Genomic DNA, 26718 nt, shown 5'->3' with positions numbered 1-26718 from the left:
GCAGACTACATGTATCTATACCCCTTTGCATGCTCTTCGGCTACATGTACATACGAAGCCAACCGAGCTCAGGACACGCGTAGTCCCAGTGTAAAGAGAGCGAGAATTTTACTCGCCAAAGACCGTAGTGGCATGATTAGTTTTCGAACCACGCAGATCGACGATGTGGCTGCTGTCTCGGCGTAAGATACATTTGTGTCCAGAGGAAGCATGACCAACACGGTAGCGGCATGGTTAACAAACCATGATCTGTCGTTATCGAAATGAGCACCATGCTTGCGGCCATAGTCACCTTATTGAACACTTGTAACAATCGGTACAAGTCCCTAGAGGGCTTACATTCTGAACCGCAGAGATAAATAATGATGGTACAGCATCTAGGGCGACGAAATACCCACACAGGCGGTCTACAGCAGCATCGTCGTAGCAGCTGCAGACCAGGCTCCGAAACCCAAAAAGCGACCTTGCCCAAGCAGCCTGCGTCTGATTGGTCGATCACTAAGGGTCGGTGGCAGCAGTCACATCAGCCAAGTTGTACACAACTTGGCTCCGAAGGTGAACCCATACAAAATCAAAGTGATCTTCTCTGTAGGTAGAAAAACCTCGGCGAAAAACCTCGACCGCGCCCCTTCACTTGGATTCACTATGTGCGCAGACTGGTGGAGGACGTGAGTTTCGCGGCTCCCATTCGCTGCCGCGCGCCCGATAGTCGGTAAAGTTCCCTACGCGCACGCGACTTAGACAAGATGGTACGTTGCTAGGTGTGTCTGCAGAGCCGCGTCTGGCGCCGCGCCCCACCGAACGCGACCCCACGACCCTCGTCCTCCTCCCTGCTTCTTCCCGCGCCCCGCAGCGACGTCAGGGCCCAGCGATGAGCCCATAATCGCGCCCGGCCGAATACAATGAAGCCAAGTTGCGATCTATAATTGCGTCGACCGCTGCAGCTACAGGACGGACCTAGGAACATTCATACAGGCGGGACAGGACAGGGCAGGAAAGGGAGAAGCGGATTTGAGGGACTGAAGACGCAGGGGGCGGCGCCAGACGCAATAGATGACGTTTAACGGAAAACCAGAACAGCTAACTGACAAGACCCGGTTGCTTTCCCCAGGCCCAGAACGTCCCGGAATTCAAGCTCATCCTCGTGGGTGACGGCGGTGTCGGCAAGACCACGTTCGTGAAGCGCCACCTGACGGGCGAGTTCGAGAAGAAGTACGTCGCCACGCTGGGCGTGGAGGTGCACCCGCTGACCTTCCACACCAACTTCGGCCCCATCCGCTTCAACTGCTGGGACACGGCCGGCCAGGAGAAGTTCGGTGGCCTGCGCGATGGCTACTACATCCAGGGCCAGTGCGCTATCATCATGTTCGACGTGACGTCGCGTATCACGTACAAGAACGTCCCGAACTGGCACAGAGACCTGTTCCGCGTGTGCGAGAACATCCCCATCGTGCTGTGCGGTAACAAGGTCGAGGTGAAGGACCGTAAGGTTAAGGCGAAGCAGATCACGTTCCACCGCAAGAAAAACCTGCAGTACTTCGACATCTCGGCCAAGTCCAACTACCAGTTCGAGAAGCCGTTCCTGTGGCTCGCCCGCAAGCTTGTTGGGTACGTTCTGCTCGAATATTTGCTATGCGTCCTTCGGACTATGAATTGACAGTGCTGTTCTTGTGTATGCAGCGACAACAACCTGACCTTTGTGGAGGCCCCCGCTCTTCGCCCGCCTGAGGTTACCATCACCCAGGAACAGATTGCCCAGATTGAGGCGGACGCTAGCTCTGCCGCTGCCGCTGTGCCCCTTCCGGATGAGGACGAGGACCTGTAAGCTGGAAATGGTGTGCTGTCCTATCACGCCTCGACCTGCACTTTTCGCTTAGAACCCAAGGAGGAGGACGAAGGAGGTTGGAGCGGTCGGCTCTGCCGCGCCGTTGAAGCCGAGCTTGACCGCGCGCGTTCCGGCTGCATCGGCCGACTGGTTTGCTGCCGCTGAGGTGATGGAACGCTGAGTTCCTTTGAAACGATTGACAACCAGGAGACGAAGAAGAGGAAATAGTCGCGGTTGAATGCATGTTGCTCTATTTTTGATTGCTTTTCACGACTAGCCCGCCGTAGTTAGATAAATCCGCAAGATCATTTTGCCTGCCTCTTGTGCGAGATGTTATTGAAGCGCCAGATGACGTCCATCAAGCTGCGCCTATCTACAGCTGGCAAGGCTCAAAGGGAGGACACCCGCCAGGGAATTCGGAATGAGAGGCAACGCGCTGGCACATTTTCTGTTTGAGAGGGATCGACGATATATAATATTTTACAGCCCACATAGGGATTTTGCTAAGTGCCCAACGTTTCTGAGCTCGAAACAGTCACACGGTTATTTTCTTGAGCTGCCATGGCAGGCGATAGCTCGCTGCACTTGCGGCCTCTTCAAGACGACGGCAATGGCGAAGACTCGAGCGCTTACGTGCCCTGCAGCACCCCAGGCGACGTGGAGCGTAAACCCGCTGACGCGTCATGTGGCGACCAAGACCCTCGAGTAGGCAGCGCCGCCGAGCTCAAGTTGGTGCGATTCGCTCCTGGGAGCACAGGCGAAGTTTCTGTCGACGTTAGCGACGGCCGGGGCGGGTCGGATCATGACCACGACAGACTCGGCGGCATGCTCCACGCGCCCGACATTCAGTGGACGCTGAAAATGCGTGCGTTCCGCACGTGTCTTGTGCTGGCCATGCCATGGGCCGCCTACGCAATTCTCGGTACGGTTTGGCCCGTTTGGCTTTGTGGGTGTAATTGCTGACAGTCGTTTGCTACAGACACAGTCTTCACGAGCACGCGGTTGTCGTACATGGAGTCCATGGGCATCTCCGACTTCGTGCCGCGCTTTGTGCCGAGTCTCATCCAGTTTTTCCTTGGTCCGATTCTCGGCGCGATGTCGGATCGCTCGCTGTCCAAGTGGGGGAGACGCAATGTGTTTCTGATGGCAGCTGCAGTTATCGTCACAGTCACAGGGTTGCTTTACGGGTCGGCCAATGTGCTTTTCCCTAGTATGCACGAGTTGACGAAGCTGCTTCTGGTGCTGCTCAGCGTTGGAGTGCTGCTGCTAAACGTACGTGCCCAGCGGGGCGATTTTTTTCAACTGGAGGCCCATGCTGACCTTTCTAGCTGATTTTCTGTCTATAGATTGGTTTGCGGGCCCGCATTATGGACATGGTGCCGATTGAGTTTCAAGTTCATGCTCAAGCAACGCTGTCAATGTATGAAGGCATGGGTGGAGTGCTGGGATCGCTCCTGTTTCGGAGCACGTCCGACGCGGTGGTCTTTGCGAGTGCCATTAGCGGCGAAGAGATCCTCAAAGCCTTTGGGTTCGCCATGGCGGCGATCTTCGTTACGACTGCAGTGTGTATCTGCTTACGACCCGAACACCCGCAGGACAAACCCGTATTTCAGCCTCGTCTTAGCCGCGTAGGGCGTGAGGCGTGGCAGCAGGTTGTTCACGCACCCAAAGTCTTCCGGTTCCTCTGCGTCGTGCACTTTGTGCTGTCATTTGCTTGGTTGAGTTTCTCGGATGAGGTTTACCAATGGTGGGGTGCGAACGTGTACGGAGGCTGCAAGACTGCAGGTACAACATTTACATTATCTTGCATTGATACGACGAACACATACCTGACGTTTAATTTTGATAGATTGCGACGATAGCAGCCAACTCGCTTACAAAAGAGGTCTCAACGTCGCGAACACAGCGCTCATGGCTCAGGTATGTTCACCAACCCCAAGGATGGTGTCAATAATACTGTATCGTGCTAATTTGAAGCTGTGTTTTGCACAGAATGGTCTCGTGGCTGTAATCTGTTTCATTGTTCTACTGATCATGCCGCGAGTTCCTGATGCAAGCTACCTCAAACGCTTTACTGTGCTAGGGCTGGCGATCGGAAGTACGTGCTAGCGCACTTCAATTGATTGCTCGGGTGGCTGTTAACATCATTGTTATCGTAATGCAGCCTGTGCGCTTGTGGTTGCAGTTTCGATGGCGAGCTTTTCCAAGGAGGTGGCATTTGCCGGCTTTGTCGTTACAGCGTTTTACCAAACAGTTGCGAACATCTTTCCCTTTTCGGTCGTTGGTATCATGGGCAAGGAGCTGCAGACTTCTGTCCACGGATTCAACAACAACGGGCTGTATGTGGGCGTGCTCATGCTGTTCGAGGCGGCATCAGACTTGACGGTTCAAGTCTACGGGACCGAGAGCTTTGCGCCGCTAGGGACGGGGAACGTGCTGACACTTCCGTGCATCCTGTTCGCTGTGGGAATTGCATGTACGGCCAGCTTTGTGGCATTGCTCAGTCGTCGTTGAAGCACTCGCAACGAGTAGTACTTGTAGGCTTAGGACAGTCTTATCTCTATCTATACGGTGGATCTCTTTTATAGAGGACCACTACTGTACCGATGTCTTGTTGGACGCCTGCTTCCCCACCGTCCTGAGCAATGCTCGTCCTCGATGAAGGCGCGCAGTCTTGCCTCGCGCCGCCGACCCCACGGGCTGAGCGATACTGAAAATGGCGACCGAGAGGCCACGCCCCGCGCTGCCGCATGAGCTGGCGGTGGCCCACGACGAACGGCACAGCTACATGCAGCGCATGCACTCACTAGTAGGCCCGGGTGCGTACGTGATCCCGTCGACCTTCCAGCGCCCGACACCGAACCTGCTGCTGCGCGCGGTGCAGCGCGAGCAGTACGGCCGCGAGTTCTCCAGGTACGACCCACCGCGAGCAAAGCAAAGCCCCGCCCGAGGTTGCGCCTGTATCAGCGCTGCTCACCGCTGGACCGCATGCTCACAGACAGAAGCGCCTCTCAACAGCAGGGATCCGAACGGCGGCCGATGTTGCGCTCGAGTACGTGGCCGCAGCGGCCATAGACGCCGCGGCCCGCAAGCCTCTCTTTGCGTGCCCCGTGCTGGGTGGCTAACCCGTGATTGGTTCCGCAAGGTCTCCGTGCCAGCTCTGCCTCGTCACTGCGGCGGACACGCACCGCGCCCGCCGGGACGAGCTGCGCAGGCTGCTGCTGCTCGCACCGGTACGATGCACCGCCCTCCATTGCGCTCACTCCGGGCTGCTTCTCACATCGGGTAAATCTTGGCGCGCCTTGCGTTGCTGCTGTTGCTTGTTCGCTCGTCTCTCTTGCTGCAGGTGAACCGCTGGGGCGAGGACGCGTCGTCACCGTCGTCGGAGCGCGCTGTGGCGGACAGCAGGCAGCGCAGCCCGCGCGCTGGGTCCCCGTCGCGGCGGAAGTGGGTGTCCGCCGAGCTCGCGGACATCGTGGCGGATTTCGGCGAGCAGCCCGCTGCAGCGGCCGAGGAAGAGGAGCAGGACGAGGAGAACGCCGCCGCCGCCCTCGCGGCTCGCGTGCAGCAGCAGGTAAGGCATTCCCGGTGGCTTGTGGTGCGTCGTTACCTCGACTGACGTCGCGTGGATGCGTCGTGTGCTTCCATTTGACGCAAGCAGCTCGGCTCGTTCCGCGCGCCGCTGACGTACCAGCACTTCCTCATGAGCACGAGCTACACGGAGCGCCTGCGCAGGCAGCAGCAGCGCCAGCAGCAGCAACAGCGGTAGTACCGCCTGCAGCGCCAGCCCGGCGATCGCCACGTGCTCGCCTGCGGGCGGCAATCGGAAGGATTGGATGAGGTGGCGCCGCCAAAACGGCAAGTTGAAGATGGTGTCAAACCGGCAAAGCGTCATGGGCCTGATTTCGCCGGTGCGTGGCCGCGTCACAGGAAAACGCCGTGATAGTACTCGCCAAAATTAGTAGTATACTAGTACATCGTAATTACTATTTTATTGTAACACAACAAATTACTACTCGACCGTGCCAGCCAAAACAAAATTCCTGACTGCGAAACCGAAATCAATTATTGTGCAGGATCTTCAGTGTTGGTAGGTATATACACAAGCCAGTTGATAACTCACACAAGAAAAATCGATCATTGACCGCAATTTACCATTAATAGACTTGCCGACACTATACAGTAGACATAACTTTTGGAAACTACAGCCTAGTAGGTGCCAGCAACACAGGCCCAGCTGCGAATCCTATAGACGTTTACGATAGCAATAGTGCAGGTCGGATTGCATTCTGGTTCCGATAGTTCTGCTGCAACTTTACATGTACTTGCGCTGCCGCCATTCTCCACGTCTCAAAAGTAGCGACAGGTCTCGGTGCTGTAGATGAGGAGTGAGAGAGAGGGAAAGAACGGAATTCTCACTGCTAAAGTGTTTCGAACTAAACTGAAGCCACAAATGACGGCTATGACCTGTCTAGTAGAGACCAGAGCTCCCACGAGAATGCGGGAAGGCTGAGAACTCTGAAAAGTTCTCATCGTTGTACGCGTCGTCCCGTGTCCATACTCTAGCGGGTAAATAATGCGGAACTTGCAAGAGTCTGGCTCGGCATTAATATTCAAAAATGTTTTTCTCGAACCCGACTGGCATCGAGTATGTTTTTCTCGAACCCGACTGGCAGCGAACGCCTACAACGCGCTCCGCCATAATATTGTGGTAATGAGCTCACAAACGGGAATGCTATTTTTTAAGACTTCTGTATTACTATGTCGATAAAGGTGCGATATTAGTAGTACTATGAAGGGGCAGAAGTAAAGTTCATGTTTGCTGCGAGCCAAATAGTCGCGACAAACATCCGAATCGCGAACCCTGCTGGTTGAATATGCTACTGTACACTCGAATATGCCCGCTCCGGCGGTCCTGGCCATTTCATGACGATGTATGCCGAATTGGCCGGGTGCATTGCAGAATCGGAGTTCTCACTACTTCAGTATTTTTGCCCTTAAACCTCAAGTCTATTGTGAATTAATGCGGATAGTCCACTGATTGTCGTTAGAAATGCACTGAGTGTGATGCGCCGGCGTCACGCAATGATGTCATCGTGCCCCTTCGCAGGCCAATGGGCCCCCTTCAGGATTTGCCCATCTCCACGGCCCCCATACAAAACGCAAGTGAAAGCCCTGCTGACGCGGCGGGGGCCCCAAGCAGCGGAGACCATCACTCCGAGAAATGGGCACACCGCCGCGCACGCCCGATCCACAGAGCCCCACGTCGAGAGCTGCTCGCCCAGGACCGCAGAGCGCATTTGCGATTTTGCGGCGTCCCCGACACCTCCTCGAGAGCCCCCGATCCCCCCGCGCGCACCATGTCGGCCAAGGCGATCCGCGAGTTCGACGGCAAGCGCATCCTGTCCACGAGCCTGCCGGCCTTCGCCCTCAACAAGAACTTCGCGCAGGTGGCCGTGAGCAAGAGCTTCGCCGGCCAGAGCCGCGAGGAGTTCTTCGGCGCCATCGAGGCCGCCAGCCCGTGGCTCACGACGCTGGGCGAGACGAAGCTCGTGGTCAAGCCCGACCAGCTCATCAAGCGCCGCGGCAAGGCCAACCTGCTGCTGCTCAACGCCTCGTGGGCCGAGGTGCAGGACTGGGTCTGGGAGCGCATCAACAAGCCCATCCAGGTGGAGACTGTCACGGGCGTGCTCACGCACTTCATCGTCGAGCCCTTCGTCAAGCACTCGGCCGCCGACGAGCACTACGTGTGCATCGTCTCGAACCGCGACGGCGAGGAGATCCTCTTCCACCACGAGGGCGGCGTGGACGTCGGCGACGTGGACGCCAAGGCCAAGCGCCTGCAGGTCGGCATCGAGTCCGTGGCCTCCGAGGAGGAGGTGACCGCCGCGCTGCTCGCCTCGGTCGAGGACGCGCGCAAGCCCATCCTGGCCAAGTTCCTCGTGGGCATGCTCGCCAAGTTCCGCGAGCTGCACTTCGTGTACATGGAGATCAACCCCATCGTGCTCGTGGGCGACCAGATCTCCGTGCTCGACATGGCCGCCAAGCTCGACGAGACCGCCAACTTCCTGGTCGGAGACCGCTGGGGCGAGATCGAGTTCCCCCCGGCCTTCGGCCGCGCCAAGTTCCCCGAGGAGGAGTTCATCCAGGACCTCGACTCCAAGACGGGCGCCTCGCTCAAGCTCACGATCCTCAACCACACCGGCCGTATCTGGACCATGGTCGCCGGCGGCGGCGCCTCGGTCGTGTATGCCGACACGATCGCCGACCTGGGCTACGGCCACGAGCTGGCCAACTACGGCGAGTACTCGGGCGCGCCCAGCGAGACCCACACCTACCACTACGCCAAGACCATCCTCGACCTCATGACGCGCAACTTCGACGAGCGCGGAAAGGTGCTGATCATCGGCGGTGGCATTGCCAACTTCACGGACGTCGCGCTGACGTTCAAGGGCATCATCCGTGCCATCACGGAGTACCAGCAGAAGCTCAAGGACAATAAGGTGCACATCTGGGTGCGTCGCGGCGGCCCCAACTGCCAGGAGGGTCTGGCTGTCATGCGCGACGTGGGCGAGGCTACGGGCGTGCCCATTGAGGTTTTCGGCCCGGAGACGCACATCACGGCTGTCGTCCCCATGGCCCTTGGCCTTGTGGAGAAGCCCACGACGGTGGCGGTGCAGCCCACTACTGCCAAGGCCATTGGCGGTTCCAAGGCCAGCGCTAGCAAGCCGACCTCGGAGGATGGCAGCGCTGCCAACAGCGACAACGAGGAGGGCGAAAGCGCCGACGAGCTGGAGGGCAAGGGCATTGCCAAGAAGCAGGTGCCTGTGGTGATCCAGGACGAGGGCATTGTGCGCATGAGCGACAAGACACGCTGCATCGTGTACGGCCTGCAGCAGCGCGCCGTGCAGGGTATGCTCGACTTCGACTACCTGTGCAAGCGCAAGACCCCCAGCGTGGCGGCCCTGATCTTCCCGTTCTCGCCCAACCACTACCTGAAGTTCTACTGGGGCACCTCGGAGCGCCTGATCCCCGTGTTCCAGAAGCTGTCGGATGCCGTCAAAAAGTACCCGGACGTGAGCGTGCTGATCAACTTCTCGTCGTTCCGTTCCGTGTACCAGTCGACGATGGAGGGCTTTGAGCACAGCGACACCATCAAGACGCACGCTATCATTGCCGAGGGTGTGCCGGAGCAGCAGTCGCGCCTCATCTCCAAGAAGGCTCGCGAGCTGAACGTGGGCATCATTGGTCCCGCCACGGTCGGTGGCATCAAGCCCGGCTGCCTGCGTATCGGTAACACCGGTGGTATGCTGGACAACATCGTGCAGTCGAAGCTGTACCGCCCCGGTAGCGTGGCGTACGTGTCCAAGTCGGGCGGTATGTCCAATGAGCTGAACAACATTGTGTCCCAGACGACGGACGGCGTGTACGAGGGCGTGGCCATCGGTGGCGACAAGTACCCCGGCTCCACGTTCATCCAGCACCTGCTGCGTTACGAGGCGAACCCGGAAGTGAAGATGATGGTGCTTCTCGGTGAGGTCGGCGGAACCGACGAGTTTGCCGTCTGCCGCGCCATCCAGTCGGGCGCCATCAAGAAGCCGGTGGTTGCCTGGTGCATTGGCACGTGCGCCAAGATTTTCCCGTTCGAGGTGCAGTTCGGCCACGCCGGTGCTTGCGCTACGGGTGAGTCCGAGACTGCCTCGGCCAAGAACGCAGCTCTGGCTGCTGCCGGCGCCATCGTCCCGGAAAACTTTGACCAGTTCGGCAACGCCATCCGCAAGCAGTTCGACTCGATGGTCGCGTCCGGTGCGATTGTGCCGCGTCCGGAGGTCCCGGTGCCCAAGGTGCCCATGGACTACGCCTGGGCCAAGAACCTCGGCCTCATCCGTAAGCCGGCAAACTTCATCTCGTCCATCTCGGATGACCGTGGCGAGGAGCTGCGCTACGCTGGCACGCCTATCTCGAAGGTGTTCGAGCAGGACATGGGCGTTGGTGGCGTCATTGGTCTGCTGTGGTTCAAGCGCAACCTGCCGGCCTACGCCTCCAAGTTCATCGAAATGGTGCTCATGGTCACTGCCGACCACGGTCCGGCTGTGTCGGGTGCCCACAACACGATCGTTACTGCCCGCGCCGGTAAGGACCTGATCTCGTCGCTGATCTCGGGTCTTGTCACGATTGGCCCCCGTTTCGGTGGTGCTCTGGACAAGGCTGCCGAGATGTTCGCGAGCGCGCACGACTCCGGCATGTCCGCGGCTGACTTCGTGGTGGACATGCGCAAGCAGAACAAGCTCATCATGGGTATCGGCCACCGCATCAAGTCGCTTTCGAACCCGGACAAGCGTGTGACCATCATCAAGGAGTTCGCAAAGGCGAACTTCCCCGCCACGGACGTGCTGGACTTTGCTCTGGAGGTGGAGCAGGTGACCACGAAGAAGCGCAGCAACCTGATCCTGAACGTGGACGGCTGCATTGCCGTCTGCTTCGTGGACTTGCTGCGTAACTGCGGTGTTTTCACGCTGGAGGAGGCCAACGAGCAGATCGAGCACGGCTGCCTCAACGGTCTGTTCGTGCTCGGCCGCAGCATTGGTTTCATCGGCCACTTCCTCGACCAGAAGCGTCTCAAGCAGCCGCTGTACCGCCACCCGTGGGACGACATCTCGTACCTGAACGAGGATTTCTAGACGAACGGAGCGAGAGCGGATATTGCAATGCATAGCAGTACATTCCGTGCAGCAAGTAGTAGATGCTAAGTAGTAACTTCTGAGAGTATGTGTTCTTCATGACGATCCGCGCTTCTCGTTTCTCCTCCTCACACCCATCATGCGCTAGCGGCAACAGGAAGAGTAGCAACAGCAGTGCCGCCCTCCTCCGACGAGTGCAGTCGCTGAATGGCTTTCCTGATGCGCAGCCTGTGCGCAAACTTGGCGATGCCCACCTCACTCATGGCTTGATCCACGTCGTCGTCGCTCTCTAGTTGCGCCAGGTCCTCCAGCGTCAGGAACCCGTGCTCCTCCAACTGCTTGGCGTACACGCTGTACTCCTCCGGCCGAGAGGAGTCAATCCCCGCGAGCCACTCCCGCAGCGGGCTGTCGTCGCAGCTCCCATCGTCGTCTTGAAGGTCCAGCAGCACGCTCTCGACCCCGGTCTTCTCTGGAGAAATGGTGCCAGTCTTCTCGCCTGTGCCGCGGGCAAGTAGCTCGTCCACACTGAGGCGCCGCACGGTCTCAACGTCCAGCGTCTCGCTGCTCTTGGAGAGTTTCCTCGTCGTCTTGGTCGACTCGAGGATCTGGTCCAGCGCCTTCTCCGTGTCCGAGGCCAGCGTCGTGAACGCCTCGTGCTCCTTCTCCGGACTCGCCCTCTTCCATTGTGGAGACGGGCTGCTCTTGGCCCGCGCACGCTCCGCTCGCTCCTGCATCTTGCGCTGCTTCCAGCGCGACGGCCGCGGCGGTTGGCCGTTGGCCGTCGCGGGCCCCCACCGCATGGCCGGAGTCGCCAGCGCGCCGCCCTCCATCACGCGCCGACGCAGCTCCATCATGGCCGCCTCGGAGAAGCGCTCGTCGTCCGTCAGCAGCGCCTCCTTCTGCTCCTCGTTGAACTGCGGGCGGCGCTGACGCAGGCGGCTGAAGCACGTGGTGAAGGCCGCCGCCACGTTGGAAGCCGCCTCGCTCGCCACCTCGCGCGGGCTCAGCACGAACGGCAGACTCAGCGCCACCACCGTCTTCACGACGGCGCGCGCGCAGCCCGTAGGCGCGTCGCTGGCTGCGTCCATCGAGGCGAAGCGGGCCTCCATCGATCGGTGCTTGCGTCACGTACTTGAGCTCTTCGAAAGTGACTGCGTCTTTTCAAGATCCAAAGATCCAGGATTCCGCAGAAAGCGACTTTAAAAACGAATGGCTACATGCATTACTGTTGAAGTTGCCCTAGGTTTGCAGGAATGGCGTGTGGTTGTTTATCTTTGGTAAAAAAAATCTCCCATGCTTAGGCCGCGACGGAGATGGCGCGACGCAGCGAGGCCTTGACGTTGTTGTACTTGCACCCAGTGGAGAGCTTGATGTACTCGTTGCCGTCGTCGATCACCACGGTGAGCCACTCGGGCACCAGCGATTCCAGCATATACAATTGCTCATCAACTTTCCCCTTGATCGGTGCTCGCGCGGCAAGTCTGCGTAGCACCTCTGCCTTGGGGAATATGGATTTCCGCGTGACCATCACGAGCGACTGCAGCTGGTCGCTGAGCTGCGGCAGCGTCGACAGCAAACGCTTCCTCAACGCTTTGGCGCTATTTTCCGCTACGTCCTTGCGGCCTAGCTCCTGCTTGCGAACCCTATTGATGAGCCATTCTGGCAGCGTCTTTAGATCTTGCGGCACGGGCTTTGCGAGCGCCTCCTCTAGTTTCGCGTTGTTCTTGACTCCGGCTGCGTCCTCCTCCTTCTCCCTGCTCTCCCTTTTCTCAAGCAGTGCAACGGGACTCTCCTCGTTGGCTATCTCCGCCGACACCTTAGGCAGCGGGGCCTTTTCGATCTCAACAAGCTTCAGAGCCTCTTTCAACTCGTCGTCCGTCATGTCAGGGAACTCCTTCTTGATAGACTCCACATGAGTCTCCAAATAGGCATTGGCCTTGCAGAAGAACAGCGTAATACGAGCCTCAAGGCTCTCACGGTCACTGTCAGGGGCCGGCAGCTGCTGCTTGCGCAGTGTGAGCACGGGCGGCTGCTGCTTGAGCCGTTGGCGCTGCGCCTGAACCGAGTCTCCTCCCTCTTCCTGCGCTTGGCGGCGCGCCGTACGCGTGTTCTTCTTCCACTCGAGGGCGTAGGCACCCGGCAGCAGGTGCAGAATCTGCTGCAGGTGCGCGGGCGTGAAGCTGAGCTGGCTCGAGCTCTCGACGGCGCGCTTGACGGCGGCGAAGTCGGGCGTGTGCTGGTAGAGCGTCAAGGCGCCGAGTCCGAACTCCAAGGCCGAGAAGAGGCGCACAAGCACGCGCAGAGAAGGCGGAGCCCGCTTGTCGAGGCGCCGAGCCGTGCGTCGAGACTGAGACGGCGACACCGGCGCCGCGGCGGTGGACTCGGTGGCCGTGTCGACCATTACTGGTGTAATTTCGACAATGAAAAAGCATTCGCCAATTTTTTTTTGGCATAAGCAAATGAATGAACGAAACCTATTTTTTTAAAGCGGTTTGTTGTGCTGTACACGTTACACCAGTAACTGTGAAGTACTCTTGGTCACGCAGAACTCTGAAGAAGAGGTGGCCGCGTTGAGACGGAGCCGTGCATGCCATGCATGCTTGGTGCGCGGCCAGCATTGCGCGCGGTGGTAACATCGTGTGCGGCACACAACCAAAATTTTGACGGAAATGAGCGTCCTCGAGGGGACTCGAACCCCCAATCCCCGCCTTCGGAGGGCGATGCCTTATCCATTAGGCCACGCGGACACGCTGATTCGCCGTCCTCCTACCCCGGTACTGCACCGCGCACTGACCAACCCATCCACTTGGATCATCCAAGATCGCCCACGCGACGCAAAGATGCGCCGTAATGTCGCGCGAAGGTCGCCAAACTCTACCGTACGCGACGCGCGTCTCGCCGGAGCGAACGCCCACTTCACTTGCTTGCTGTGCACGACGCCCCGCCCCCAGCGAATGTGCTCCGTTCTGTTCTGAACGAATCGTCCAGCCAGACAACTACAAGCAGTATACCACGACTTTTGTTCGAAGGACTTTATTTGCATAATGGGGAACTACACTGTGCGCACTGTACTAACACCAGCGGACGACGCTCCCTCGCTCAGCTCAGGCGCCGTGAACGGCGGTGTAGTTGTAGTACACCTTGTTCTCGTACTCGCTGTCGCAGTACGGGAACGACGTGTCCGAGGTCGTCGGCGCGAACAGTGCCTTGCCGGACGTGTACGTCACGTAGCAGCCCAGGAAGCTGCAGATGACGACGACGATCAGCGCCGGCACCTTCTCCCAGATCGGAATATCGCGCCACAGCTTCTTCAGCAAGAAAACTGTACATGTACCGTTGTTGCTGGTATGAATACATTTTGTATCCCGTTGCGTCTGCAAACACTTGCCGGTGCTCTGTTGGAACAGAGCTTTTCTTGCCGGCTTGAAGTATGTCAACGAATTGCGGTTCTCGTGGATACGTTGTCACTGGAGACCGGTACTATCATCAAACATCCTCGAATGAGATTCTCCAATTCCTTCGTGTCATTTGCATACTGTAGTACAGGTACGTTCAATCTGTAGAGATACTGCAGCACGGGCGCACGTGGCTGATCGATCACGTGTTAAACAAATTCACAATGCTTAACCTACAGTACATATAATTGCTTCGTTAAATAAGGCATTGACTTGTGCTTGTGCAACTTAAAAGCAAGCAGAATCTCGGAAATGAAAGCGCGTTCGTTACATGCATCGTTGCTTGAGCACTACTGCATTAATACAAAGTAAGCGAACCCGACGCGCGATTCGTTCGCGAATTCTGAATCGGCTGTTTGCGTTCCCATGACTGACAGGTCCCTGAGCATCCTCGCAAAAACACATCCCCCAAAGTGAGTCCGTATAGATTTCAATGTAGGACCCGTTCACACTCATGGTGCCTCACCGTGAGAATGAGAACGGCGTTCTCATTCTCACTTTTGCCATTTGAGGCGCACCCCACCTCCTGACCGCGTTCATTTCACCGACTGCAATTGAACCATGGCGAACGTCAAGATGTTTCTCACCACGGAGGATCTCAAGATTGCCCTTAACATCTTCTGCTGCGTCTACGGTATCGGTACGCTTGGTATGCCCGGCAACTTCTCGCGTTCCGGACCCGTGCTCGGCGTCGTCGGTTTGCTTTTCATGGCTTTCGCCAACGTGTACTCCTCTGTGGCTATTTGCCGTGTAATGCTACTGGCACCCAAGAGCGTCAAGACCTACAGCGACCTGGGCGAATGGTGCATGGGCAAATGGGGCCGCTGGTTTGCAGTCGTCTCGCAGATGGCCTCATGTCTATTGGGACCCTGCGTACTGTTGGTGCTTGGTGGCACCTTGCTGGACGGCCTGTTCCCGGACGCATTTAGCACCTCGTATTGGATCTGCTTCATGGCGCTCATGTGCCTTCCTGTGTGCCTCATTCCCACGCTCAAGGAAGGTGCCGGGGCCGCGTTCGCCGGCTGCGCGGGTACGCTCATCGCCGACGTTATCGGTGTGGCCGTAGTCATGTACGGTATGCGCGGTCACCCCACTCCTCCGTCGCCTGATATCAAGTTTTCGCAGGTCGCAGGCATGTTCGGGAACCTGGCGCTCGCGTACAATGCCGGAATCGTGATCCCGGCCCTGCAGCGCCAGCACAGCGAGCCAACGCGTATGCCACGCGTGGTGTTCATCACGATGGCCTTCATCTCTTGCCTCTTCTTGATTCTGGCCAGCACAGCGTACTCGGCGGTGGGCTGCCAGATTTCGGGCAACATCTTGTTCTCCATCTACCCGGACTCGGACACCGGCCTCACTACGCTGGGCTTCAAATCCAGCTGGGGGGCCATCGTCATGGCCTACTTCTTCATGCAGCTACACATTACGATCGCCTTCTCCGTCATCCTGAATCCTGCTTTCTACCTCGCCGAGCGCCTGGTCCTCAAGATGCATCAGAAGGAGGACGACGTTGAGAATGCGCTCACGTATGCCGCTGCATCCTATGATGCCGCAAACACGCCCGGCAAGGATGTGATCCATGACGATCGTCATTCTTCCAAGCTATCATACATTTCAAACGCCGACGCTGAGAACCCCTATCTTGATGATATCGAGGCAGAAGTTGCTGAGTATCGTGGATCGAATGCGGTCAAGTATATAATTCTGCGTGTCGTCATCATGGTCATCTTGGTGATTGTCTCGATCATCTTCCGCGACCATTTCTCGGACTTCCTCGACTTCGTAGGGGCTTCATGCATCACGTTGATCAGCATTCTGCTACCCATTATCTTCCTGCTGAAGAAGCTGTGGCGCGATATTCCGATCTGGGAGAAGGTGCCGGCGCTGATCGTCGTCGTCATCTGCAGCTTCCTGGGCTGCTACGTGACGTACACGTCCGGCAAGGCACTGTTCGCGCCGACGACCTCGGACACGTCGTTCCCGTACTGCGACAGCGAGTACGAGAACAAGGTGTACTACAACTACACCGCCGTTCACGGCGCCTGAGCTGAGCGAGGGAGCGTCGTCCGCTGGTGTTAGTACAGTGCGCACAGTGTAGTTCCCCATTATGCAAATAAAGTCCTTCGAACAAAAGTCGTGGTATACTGCTTGTAGTTGTCTGGCTGGACGATTCGTTCAGAACAGAACGGAGCACATTCGCTGGGGGCGGGGCGTCGTGCACAGCAAGCAAGTGAAGTGGGCGTTCGCTCCGGCGAGACGCGCGTCGCGTACGGTAGAGTTTGGCGACCTTCGCGCGACATTACGGCGCATCTTTGCGTCGCGCGGGCGATCTTGGATGATCCAAGTGGATGGGTTGGTCAGTGCGCGGTGCAGTACCGGGGTAGGAGGACGGCGAATCAGCGTGTCCGCGTGGCCTAATGGATAAGGCATCGCCCTCCGAAGGCGGGGATTGGGGGTTCGAGTCCCCTCGAGGACGCTCATTTCCGTCAAAATTTTGGTTGTGTGCCGCACACGATGTTACCACCGCGCGCAATGCTGGCCGCGCACCAAGCATGCATGGCATGCACGGCTCCGTCCAAACTTTCAACTGCACCAATCTCGCGCCGGGCTAATAGATCTCTCGGGAGACTGGTAGTTCACCTGCAGCGCAGAGTCGGTAATTGGCTCGAAAAACAAGCCCAAGCTAGGGCGGATCTCGCTCCTCGAGCACTCGATGGGACAGTCTCAGCACGAGGAAGCACAGCTGTGGCAGCGGTCAACTCTCATACGCGCAGTGCCTGTGGAGTTCGCACCAAGCGGGAACCGCGGACGCCATCGCTTGGAGCTCGACTGAATCCGTTTTTGCCTGTGTGACCCGCAACTGCGACTGCTAAATCGACGATCGTTGCAAACTGTTAACGCGCGTGCTCACCCACTCACGACACTGATAAGGCCTCTGCGCCTGGATGGCCGGTGGATCAGCGACGATGATCACCAGGCCGCCCGCAACCAAATCTGCCCAGCGGATAGCACTGCGCCACTTTAATCAGTGACAAATATGCGTTTGGATCCTGGAGAAGGCAGCATCTCGTCTACGACGAGCGTTGGGCTGCTGTTGAGCTCTGACGCCTATCCGATAATACTAAATATACTTTTTGCTTATCGCCGTTACCTTCTTGCAGTCGACTCCAATGTGGCAATGAACTTGCCGTACCCTCCAAAAGAAGTGTTTGGCCAGCTCCTTCTCGAGCGCAGTGAGAACGACGATGACCTCAACGACGACGGCCCAAGAGTTAAAACCTCGAGCCCCTTCGATTCGGTGAAGGAGGCGGCTGCAGCAAGCGTATCCCGGTGGAACTGGAAGTTCTGGAAGAAATCGTCGCCCCCGTCGCCAAAATCAAAACGAGCGAAGCAGCGCAAGTATCCGCTCCCAGGTGCAGTTTTGACACCACTTTCGGCCTCCTTAACACCAAGACGCTACCAACTCGGAGAGCTCGAGAAACTCGGCAATCTTATTGATGATATTGCGGAGCGCGAAGACCTTTGTCTGCTATCATCACGCCCCCGCTCAGCAAAAGCATCTTCATCGAGCAATGTTGAAGCGCCTTTACCGCCTCTTGAGATGCAGACACTGCAGCGACCGCGACTATTACTCGATCTTAACCATAGTCCCACCATCGCTATCGAGCAACTCGTTCGGCTTCAGGAGTACCACGAGACAAGATCACTCAATGCTCTGGAGCTTGCTGCAATACCCAAGAAATGCGTGGGTGGTGACGAAGTTGCACTCATGCCGTGCCATTCGTTACAACACCGCAGATTTGAATTGTTGCCGGTTGAACGGTGGCGTGAACCTGTACGCGATAGAGACAAACACTGGACGCAAGACGAACTGCCCTTGTTGCTGCGTGGTAATTCACAATATTTTCAAACAACGTCCTGTAGTATGACAAGAGCGCCAGGAGCAAATAATCGTGGCAAGTGGGCGAGATACGAGACTTGTAGATTTCATATACTACCGCGTCTTAGCTCAACAGACAATTCAGCACCTCCTGTTAGTCCAGTGAAACGGGCGCAACGAATACTTCTCCGTTCTCAAGGAGCATTGATTTCTCGTAGCTATTGCGTGGTTTCAATATTTGGCGAAGGCATTTTTGGGAGACTGTATGGCGCAGGACTCACCGGGAAAGACAAGAAACGACGTTTGCACGTAGAAGCATACGAACCGGCCACAAGTCGAACATACTTTCTCCGCGTGACGCTACGAGATATTGAAAGGCTCTTTCTATCCGGTGGAGTTGATCCAGAACGTAAAGCATTGCTGGCTCCAGGAAGAAAGCAGGAGTTGCTGCGCCAGCTGATCTCACTACTCTACTTTGAATACTCCGACGATCCAAGCACTGGCGCATTTAACTCACACGACGGCCTTTACTCTTGCGAAGAAATCGTAAAACCCAAGAAGACAAGGGTACAAGTGCTGCGGATTTCGCCGGAAATTCAGCTGAACGAGTCGGCACTTCGGCGTCTTGAACGAGAGGAACGTTTGAGACAAGAAGAAGCCCGTCGTCTCGAAGAGCTCGCAGCATTATTAGCTAAGCCGCGTCGGGAGCGACACCGAGTGCTTTGTCAGACAATCAAGCTTCGTGGTCGGCGGTTTTACGTGTCGGTGCATCACTTTCCTGCTCAAGCGCGCAATCTGGTAATCACAGCGTATATTCCAAGTGCATCAATGACGTATAAACTTACAGTTGGGTTGCTGGAGGCTGCATCGCTCGTAAAACTGTACCCATACCCGCGAAGTGGTTTTAGTGCTGACCAAACCTTAACGGTAGCACGGGGATTGCTACCGCAACTTCGACTTCTTGGTCGTGAGGGTAACAGGTCTAACGCTCGAATGATGCTTGCGATAGACGGCGGTCGACATGGACCAGGGATGCAAGCTTTACCTCTTCTTTCTCCTGTGGAAACGGAGGAGAACAAACGCGAAAAAATGTTCAGCAAAATGCTACAAGATAGTCAGCGGTCTCTACAACTTGAGTTGGATATGACTCAGCTTCGTCTTCACAATGATGCTGAGGCTGAACGTGCCGAGATCCGGCAGAAAATTGCCAAGGTCGAGGCTAGACGAATTGAGTTGAATGAAAAGAATCAAGTAAATAAGGCCCGAATCGAAGAGATTGACGCTATTGGAGGAGGTGGCGGAACGAATATCGATGTTAAGCGTTTGCATGAAGAGCGGCGAGTACTTAAAACAGCGCGTCAAGCGCTAAAAGCCGACATGAAGTTGACAACTGCCCAATTATCTGCGTTCAACCAGCAGCTGCAGGATGTAAGCGAAAAAGAGAAGCTATCCGGAGAACGCGCTCAGCGACGGGCTGACAGGGCTCGTAAAAGGTTGGGTGAAGAACTAATGCGGACAGTTTCGACTGCGCTGCAGCCTATCGCATCCTTCAAACGGCAACAACCATTTGGACAACGTACATGGCTAGCAAAGATTCACATAAGGCCTGGGCATTTGCTGCTCTCGTCTGGAGGCTGCAAGATATCAGGAGTACACCTTCGATACTCGCTTTTTGCGTTAGACTCTGAAACTTACAGTGTTTCGGACGACGTGGATACTGATGAACAGCTATTTTCACTGGAACTGTACGATCCTAGTACATGCATGCGGTGTACACAATGGGTTATCTCGAAGTTAGAGTTCATAGCACTGACGAAAGCCTGTCACGACCAGCAGCAATTAGTTCCTGAAGTTGCTCCCCCGGCCTCCAACGTCTCTAAGCGTCTTGCTGAACTGTATCAGAACATGGGGGAGGCCCGTCAGTCGCTGCATAGGTTGACGGACGGATCATCTGGCTCTTCCAAAATGAAGACATCGAAAACAAAGTCTTCAAGGGATAAGAAGAAACGAAATGAACTACTTCAGGCTATGGCAGCAGCTAGTAACGAGGTCCACAGATTGAATCGTGAAGCTCCCTGGCCCGTCTTGGTGAAAGAGCTCTGCAAAAAGTGTACCATCATTGCCACATCGGAAGATACTTCGACGTTTGAAGTCAGATTTGACCGATGTATTTTCCGAGTTGTTTCGCCAGTGCTTCGCATCACCGATGAAGACGAAAACGATGACGAAGAATCCAGTGCCGTGTATTGTCGCGTACAGGCAGAAGTGGTTCCTTTAGCCAAAGCTGTAGTATTTGAGGTGTGGGATCCAATTGAAGGGATTCACTGGCGCGTGGAATATCCGGAAAGCCGGGAGTTGCTCCGGGAATTTGCAGTCGAAACCTTTATCGAGCAGCAGATGCACCTAGAAGCCATTGTGATGTCGCTGCTTCTGCACACGAATGCTGAAACGGGTCGTCTAGAATTACGGTTCGAAGACTAAATACTTCGTATTAGAATTATAACAGATACGCTATAAGATATCGGTCTTGCCATTCATTATATATACAAGTATACGCTTACTGACGTTCAGTCATTACCGACAACTTGTTGAGCCAATCATCGGTTCGCTAGGCTATACTAGGCTGGGATAGCAAGTTCTCGCGGATTTTTCATTTTGACTGGCGGGCAAGAGAAATAAAATATTTATTACAGGGACCGGGTTGTTACTCACCGGGGAAGATTGCACGGTGTACATGACAGCAATTAAGTAAGGCAATTTGAACTGCAGTAGCTTTAGTTTATCTCAACAGGTGGAAGAAACGTTAAGTTCCTCACAACAAAAATTTCGTTTTCTGAACGATTCAATAAGTGTCACTCGACGCACTATGGTATGGTCGCTTGCGTGCCTCCAACGCACGCAAGTTTCATCAATTTGCAGCAAAACACGAGTTAGTTCACACCATACCTTGGAAATAAACGGCGGAATGAGCGCCGGAATTGAAAAATAACTGCCGGAGCCTGCCGGTTTGAGCGGGTGCTCGGGTTCGGAGTTTCTGTGAACAGCGAAAAACGCTCACTTTCTGAACGTTTCATCAATGTCGAAAAAAACACTTTTTCAGATTTGTTTTGCGACCGTATTCTTCGTGTTACCCCACCCTCCCACCCCCATCAATCTGTAGGATGCTACTTAGGGTTTACTTAAACTCGTCATGCTGTCAGGGAATTGTTGGCAACAGATCCTGTCAGCATGGCATTTTCATCCTGGCAAATGTCCTCTAGTCCTTGAACTGCATAATCGGTCGGCCCCACCATTATGAACGAGGACAATTTTTTGGTAAAGTTCACTTTCGAGAAGTCGACAATCCCGGAGGCGATAACGTTGGTAACGCGAAGGGAGTTTCCCGAGCACTCGGTACCCTCGTAGAACGTGAAGCGATAGCCATGTGGAGCGTTCAGCCAAGCAGCTTTGGCCGCAATGTTGTCATAGCAGGAGTCGAGCGAGTAGCACACTTGGGCATCGGAAAAGGTGAACTTTTTGTACCGGGGGTTGAGTGACGCAGGCTGCGTTGGAAATAGTCGGAGCTCTACAGCAGAGCATAGACAGAAAAGTGAAGCCACAACCGCTACGGCTAGCTGCAATTTGCTGGAGTTTGGCATAGCGGATGCAAATTGGGGAATGAACTGAATTCGGAGCTTCAGAACAAGAGGTAGGCGTTCGAACCTGTTATTTTGCTTGAATGTCTATCCGCCTGCTTCACAAACGCAAAACCCAGGTACTTGATGCATTCTACTCGCACCCTCTACTAGATCCTCACGCCAGCACAGGGACCACAATTTGTGGATAAGGCGGATAGACCTCAGATGATCCGCCATCCATTATGTGGCTCAAAGAATTTGCTTTTACACTGTCCAATTATCCCCGTTCCAACCCTGAAGCTAATGCACACGTTTCCAGCGTCGTTGGCGATTGCTGTCTTGGCGATTGCCACTGCTAATATGCCGATGAGCAGCGGTCGCATTAATCGTTATGATGGTGCTGATGACGACAACTACTACCTGGATTGGGCTTTTCACGATTCCAAGCGCTGCCTTGCTTCAACGACCGCACGCACTCTCTCAAGTTCAGGAAGCTCCCGATGACGGTCATTTGGTCCTGTACAAAGACACGGGGTGTCAGGGCAAGTACTGCAAGGTCGCCGCGACGCCGCACGGAAAACTCAAGTGTAAGGACGGAGGGTTCAAGTTCGGCATTTCGTCGTCCTTCATGGTCTGGTCGACGGCACCAAAGGGATGACTAATATATGCGAGGATCATGTCAAAGAGCAGATTGCTATCAACTCTAGTGCTGTTGGCCTAGATGCTGGGCACTGAGAAACAAAAAAGCTTTGCAAAGCGGCAAATTCAAAGTCATGTACATTCCGAACTCGCTATCAGAAATTCCGGTTTAACGGACATGAGCTCATCTATAGTACTCTCAGGTGAGGTATAGGCTCCGACTGTTGTTGGACTTCCCACCATCCCTTCCGGCCACGTCTTAAACGCCGACACGGCCCCCGCCATGCCGACACTTTCGTCAAAGAAGTTGATATTCCCATCTGCGACCGCAGGCGTAGCGACCGACTTCCCTGAGCAGGAGGCGTCGTCGTAAAACACAAGTTGTTCTCCATCGGCGAGATTAGTCCACACCGCCCAGTGAGCGCGATCATTGAAGCAGGCTTTGATCGAGACGCATCCCCCCAGCTGTGTCGAGTTGAATTTGACTGCGGAGTGCACTGTGACAGCGCCATCAAACAGCCACACTTCAGTCGATTGACACACTGCCACAACGAGAATCCACGCATATGCTGCAGCGAGGAAAAACATTAACTGGTTCACGGAAAATGCATTGTGTTCTTGGTTCTCCTTCTGCCAACGTTTCATAGCGGCCGTCAGCCCCATGATCACCATAGGGAATGCAATAATACTAGATGGTTACAATCTCGCGATAACAAATTCTGTGTGAATATATACTAGTAGTACAAGATAGAGCCGTACCGAGCTCATGGCGACGGCGAATTTTAGAACCAGTTCAAGCACAACCTTTTCAAGATAAATTTTCTTTACTTGAATCGTGTTTGCCTTTCGAGGGGGCAGTCCCTTCATTCTTCCAAGCACCTTCAACTTCACGTCCAGGGTCATCTAGTGAGACTGGCGTATATTCAGCATTTTGCTCGGCGTCAAGCGGCGATTCAGGAAAGCTTTGAAGGCGTGAATCACGGCGCCTAAAGTTGCTGTTCGATCTCGCAGACCCCGATCGATACATGGAGCGTCCAGCTTGCCGTACTCCCGTCGATTCTTCACCTGTCTGACTGGGGCTATCGGCAGTTATATTGCGGTCACTACTTTGTCGGCTCCACAGTTGATCTGCAAGCGACAGCTCAGGTCCTCGAGACCGGCCCGACGATTTGGAGTGGCGGAGACTCGGAGGATTCACTGAGCCACCCGCCTGTTTAAAGAGGTTCGTGCTGAGCAGCCGACGAATCGACGATCGGCGCTGCGAAGGTCTTGGTTTGCGAGGCGCAATGTCTATCACTGATAATCGAGAGCGTGGGTGAAGCAAAACTGGCTTGCTAGGTGTTTCCTCGACCAGCTTGTTCCCAAACGGCAATGCTCCGTTAACAACGTTTTGGTCATTCGTAGGTGCGTCAGAGGCAGAGGAACGTGCCTCCGAGTGGGCCAGCTCTCTTGACGGAGTCTCACCGCGCTCGACTGCTTGCAAAAAAAGAGTGTCGGTAGTTCGAACAGCGCTGCTACTCACATCTTTTGCACTGCTACTCCTCTTATGTATGAGGCTAAATGGCCGCCCTGACGTCACTTCCGAACTGGTCGCGTGATTTCTAGGCGCAGGGACCCCAATTGAGCTTTTAGCGCGGCTCAGCCGTTTATTAGTAAGTGGAGGCGGCTGCGACACAGTATTTGCAGCTCTACTGCGAGCACCTGGGGCTGCAACAACTGAAGCTACCACGCCATTGCTAGGAGCAGATACACCAACAGCCGTAGAAGGAAGTTGATCAAACCGTTCCTTCATTGACTTGAGGTCGTTTTCCATTCTGGAGATGGTTTTCGCCATAGCACGCACCATTTCCAATAGCTCATCACGATTACTATTGCTGTCTCGATCAACAACAGGAGCAGACATTTGTACCAGGTTGCGCGCTTCTGTCGTTCGAATATTGCCCAGTTCTTGTGTTGATACGCTTTTTCCCGGTGATATTCCTTGAAGGGGTGGCAATTGCTGCTCGAGTGGTTTATCCGAGCCCTGTAAACCGAATTTGATCGTTTTGTCATGAAGATCCACGTCCAGGCGATCCACAAGAGCATGTGCTGCTTCTGTTGGAGTGATGGCAGTGTGGATATTTTCTCGAGTGGCTCCAAGTTCTCCTCGGCGTTGCCGTTGACTCAGCACAACGTCGCTTATTTCTTCCCAGGAAAAGGGGAACTGCCCCTTTTCGATGCTGTCGCGAAGTAAGTGTGTGAGAACGGTGCGACGGTCTTTCGGGTAACGCGAAATTAGGCGCTGGAAAGTAGCTCGATCTAAGATGCACATTTCCACGTAAGTGACGGCTCGAATGCTTCCTGGCTGCATGTGGTTCATGATCAAACCCATTTCACCAGTGGTCTCCCCAGGGTACATGAGTTGAGTCTCGCAATTGTCAGCGATTCCTACTGATCTGTCCGTTGCAATTGGAGTTGACGGCGTAAAAGCATCTCCAGGCAGTCGATACTGCTGTGGACGAACGTGTGAGCTTGAATCATCCGCTGATGTCGACTTCGTATCTGACTGGAGTTTAAACTTCGCGCTTCCCCGCACCTGGTTATTGAATGCAAAACGAGAAGAGTCGGGACCGGTGAACCGTGTCGAGCCCGTCGAGCTGCCAGAGTCGCTATATCCACCCTCGCCCTCGCTCTCACTTTCAGCATCCCAGATATACGAGAGCGCACAAATGCCTCGGTTAATCATATACATCTCGTCACAAGTTTCGCCCTTGCGTACCACGTAGTCATCGGGTAGATACACTCGCACAGCAAGATTCAAAATAATTTGCGTGGCAAAATCCGGCGAGCAATCTTTCCAAAACGGAATTTCGGTAACAAGGTTCATGTACTTGTAGAGACCCACCTCTAGACCTAGAGTATGCGTAAGTTCACGTTGGAATTTGACAATATCACCGTCCAGACACTCGTATTCAGTCCACACATGAGTGTAATACTGGTGGATTCGGTCGCGCAACTTGTCGGGAAGATGCATTTTATCCATTGTGGCGAATACAGCCTCCATTTTGCGGTGATAATTTGTAGAACTGGCATTGAAATTCGACACAAGCATGGCCACATTGCCGAACACGATGGCAAGTATAACAGAACCGACCAGGATAGCCACTGTGGAGAACAGATTCTCTTCAGTTGTGGCTACGGGATTCCCTTGTCCTTGAATGAGACTCACGGCATAGTAGTAATCGGCAACGTATTTCTCGAGAATGTGTCTAGACTGCGAAACGCTTCTTTCGGACACAACATGCCAAAGGCAGGCCATATAGTGAGCAATGAGCAGCACCAGCCACATAAGTTGTGCGATGCCAAGCAAGTGCGAGAACCGAGAATAACGGAGCCACGCCACCATCGCCTTACTGACCCGTACCACGCGACTCAGCAGAATAGCATGGTCGATCAGAGTGGTGCGTAGCACGCGTAGCAGCATCAGTGCTGTCTCCGACTGAGTAACCAACGGCGTGTTCTCTCCCAGTGAGCCCGTGATGAGGTACTGAAATCCGCAACGCGGCGTCGCCGAGAGAAAGTCGATAATAAACCACTTGTTCAGGTAGTTGCGGGCGATGAGTCTCCGCGAAGTTACCAGGGTGTTCTGGTCCTGGTACGCAGTGTTGAAATTGAGCAGGAGATTCAATAGGAATATCAGCTCCATAGCAATGTTGACAGCTCTGGTACCTATAGACCCGTTTGGGTAGTATGCCGACCCGAACGGCAAGTAGAAAAGCTGGAAATGATAGGTGCCATACATTACGATACCGTGCACTGTGGCAATTCGGCTGGTGGGGGTGATCGGTGACCCAAGCGAGTGGAAAAACTTTTTCCACGTCTTCCATCGTGTGAGCGAGCGCAGCATCCGCTGCAGCGAGAACCGGACGGAGTGGTGTCTAGCTTTCTTCTTGACACCTCCGCTCTCCTTGTCCAGCACGAGGTTTTCGGCCTCGACTTTCGACGACGCGACTCCCGTGTCCGAAACCTTGCGCAGCTGGAATCGCTGCATCATGGCCTCGTAGTTGGCCGTCTTGACCTGCATCTCGTAGATGTGGCGCGTGGACATGCCCGTGTTGCGGATCGTGGCCCCCAAACTGCTTTTGCGCATCTGCGGTCTCTTATTGATCGGTGGTCGTGCTTCCATGGCGGCTCAAGCTGCAACGATGTCCTAACCCGGTGAAAATACCAATGTTCGCCCCGATTAACTTGGTCGCTGTGATCGAGGTGTACACAACAGGAAAGACCGAAAATAGCTGCGTTTGTCAGTTCTTGTTGCCAATGTCAGCGCTTGTAGACTCATCGCGTGAAGTGGTTGCCAAAATTGGCCGTGCTTCCGGCTTAACGATTGTGACACGAACAACATGGGCTCGTTTCTGGTGGTGGGTCTCCTTTGGGGCTTCCCAAGACTCTCCGCAAGCGTGAGTCCACACGATGTAGCCACTTGATGGCGTCGACTAGCGCAGTTGGCCGTCAGTGACGAACGTCAACTTGACGTTCGTCGCTGACTGCCCGTCTCATTCGTGCTTCCCGGTTCGGTGCTGCAAATGACTGGCAGACTCTCATTTCGCAGTCGTCTGGGCATCGCACAAGTCTCCGAAGC

At 55.2% G+C, this 26718-nt stretch overlaps 8 protein-coding genes across 9 annotated transcripts; 5 read left to right on the top strand and 3 right to left on the bottom strand.

Moving 5' to 3' along the window:
* Positions 1 to 746: 746 nt before the first annotated feature.
* On the top strand, positions 747 to 1825 carry IUM83_10055 (GTP-binding nuclear protein ran-1; the record flags this gene model as incomplete). Its single annotated transcript, XM_067934539.1, has 3 exons — positions 747 to 749; positions 1112 to 1608; positions 1681 to 1825. The coding sequence occupies 3 exons, from the start codon at positions 747 to 749 to the stop codon at positions 1823 to 1825; spliced, it is 645 nt and encodes a 214-aa protein (XP_067793336.1).
* Positions 1826 to 2386: 561 nt separating this feature from the next.
* On the top strand, positions 2387 to 4339 carry IUM83_10054 (Transmembrane protein; the record flags this gene model as incomplete). The annotated part of the gene is made up of 6 exons (XM_067934538.1): positions 2387 to 2747; positions 2805 to 3097; positions 3172 to 3610; positions 3675 to 3745; positions 3818 to 3923; positions 3990 to 4339. The coding sequence occupies 6 exons, from the start codon at positions 2387 to 2389 to the stop codon at positions 4337 to 4339; spliced, it is 1620 nt and encodes a 539-aa protein (XP_067793399.1).
* A 202-nt stretch (positions 4340 to 4541) lies between these two features.
* IUM83_10053 (uncharacterized protein) lies at positions 4542 to 5594 on the top strand (the record flags this gene model as incomplete). The annotated part of the gene is made up of 5 exons (XM_067934537.1): positions 4542 to 4738; positions 4824 to 4877; positions 4971 to 5058; positions 5172 to 5399; positions 5487 to 5594. The coding sequence occupies 5 exons, from the start codon at positions 4542 to 4544 to the stop codon at positions 5592 to 5594; spliced, it is 675 nt and encodes a 224-aa protein (XP_067793324.1).
* Positions 5595 to 7185: 1591 nt separating this feature from the next.
* Positions 7186 to 10506, top strand: IUM83_10052 (ATP-citrate synthase; the record flags this gene model as incomplete). Its single annotated transcript, XM_067934536.1, has 1 exon — positions 7186 to 10506. One exon carries the CDS (start codon positions 7186 to 7188, stop codon positions 10504 to 10506), a length of 3321 nt encoding a protein of 1106 aa, XP_067793450.1.
* Positions 10507 to 10643: 137 nt separating this feature from the next.
* Positions 10644 to 11615, bottom strand: IUM83_10051 (Sterile alpha motif, type 1; the record flags this gene model as incomplete). The annotated part of the gene is made up of 1 exon (XM_067934535.1): positions 10644 to 11615. The coding sequence occupies one exon, from the start codon at positions 11613 to 11615 to the stop codon at positions 10644 to 10646; it is 972 nt and encodes a 323-aa protein (XP_067793280.1).
* A 188-nt stretch (positions 11616 to 11803) lies between these two features.
* On the bottom strand, positions 11804 to 12907 carry IUM83_10050 (DNA replication factor; the record flags this gene model as incomplete). Its single annotated transcript, XM_067934534.1, has 1 exon — positions 11804 to 12907. The coding sequence occupies one exon, from the start codon at positions 12905 to 12907 to the stop codon at positions 11804 to 11806; it is 1104 nt and encodes a 367-aa protein (XP_067793279.1).
* A 703-nt stretch (positions 12908 to 13610) lies between these two features.
* On the bottom strand, positions 13611 to 26262 carry IUM83_10048 (Potassium/sodium hyperpolarization-activated cyclic nucleotide-gated channel 4; the record flags this gene model as incomplete). Of its 2 annotated transcripts, none has more annotated exons than XM_067934532.1 (2): positions 13611 to 13784; positions 24673 to 26262. In XM_067934532.1, 2 exons carry the CDS (start codon positions 26260 to 26262, stop codon positions 13611 to 13613), a joined length of 1764 nt encoding a protein of 587 aa, XP_067793394.1. The 2 variants fall into 2 exon arrangements, with proteins under 2 accessions (XP_067793394.1, XP_067793393.1); XM_067934531.1 differs by lacking the exon at positions 13611 to 13784 and adding an exon at positions 21017 to 21034.
* Positions 14523 to 16007, top strand: IUM83_10049 (Amino Acid/Auxin Permease (AAAP) Family; the record flags this gene model as incomplete). Its single annotated transcript, XM_067934533.1, has 1 exon — positions 14523 to 16007. The coding sequence occupies one exon, from the start codon at positions 14523 to 14525 to the stop codon at positions 16005 to 16007; it is 1485 nt and encodes a 494-aa protein (XP_067793392.1).
* Positions 26263 to 26718: the final 456 nt, after the last annotated feature.

The sequence above is a fragment of the Phytophthora cinnamomi genome, assembly GCF_018691715.1.
Source record: "Phytophthora cinnamomi strain GKB4 chromosome Unknown Contig29, whole genome shotgun sequence".
Taxonomy (NCBI): domain Eukaryota; phylum Oomycota; class Peronosporomycetes; order Peronosporales; family Peronosporaceae; genus Phytophthora; species Phytophthora cinnamomi.
Note: the sequence above shows the minus strand (reverse complement) of the source record. Positions and strands in the feature narration are given on the sequence as shown.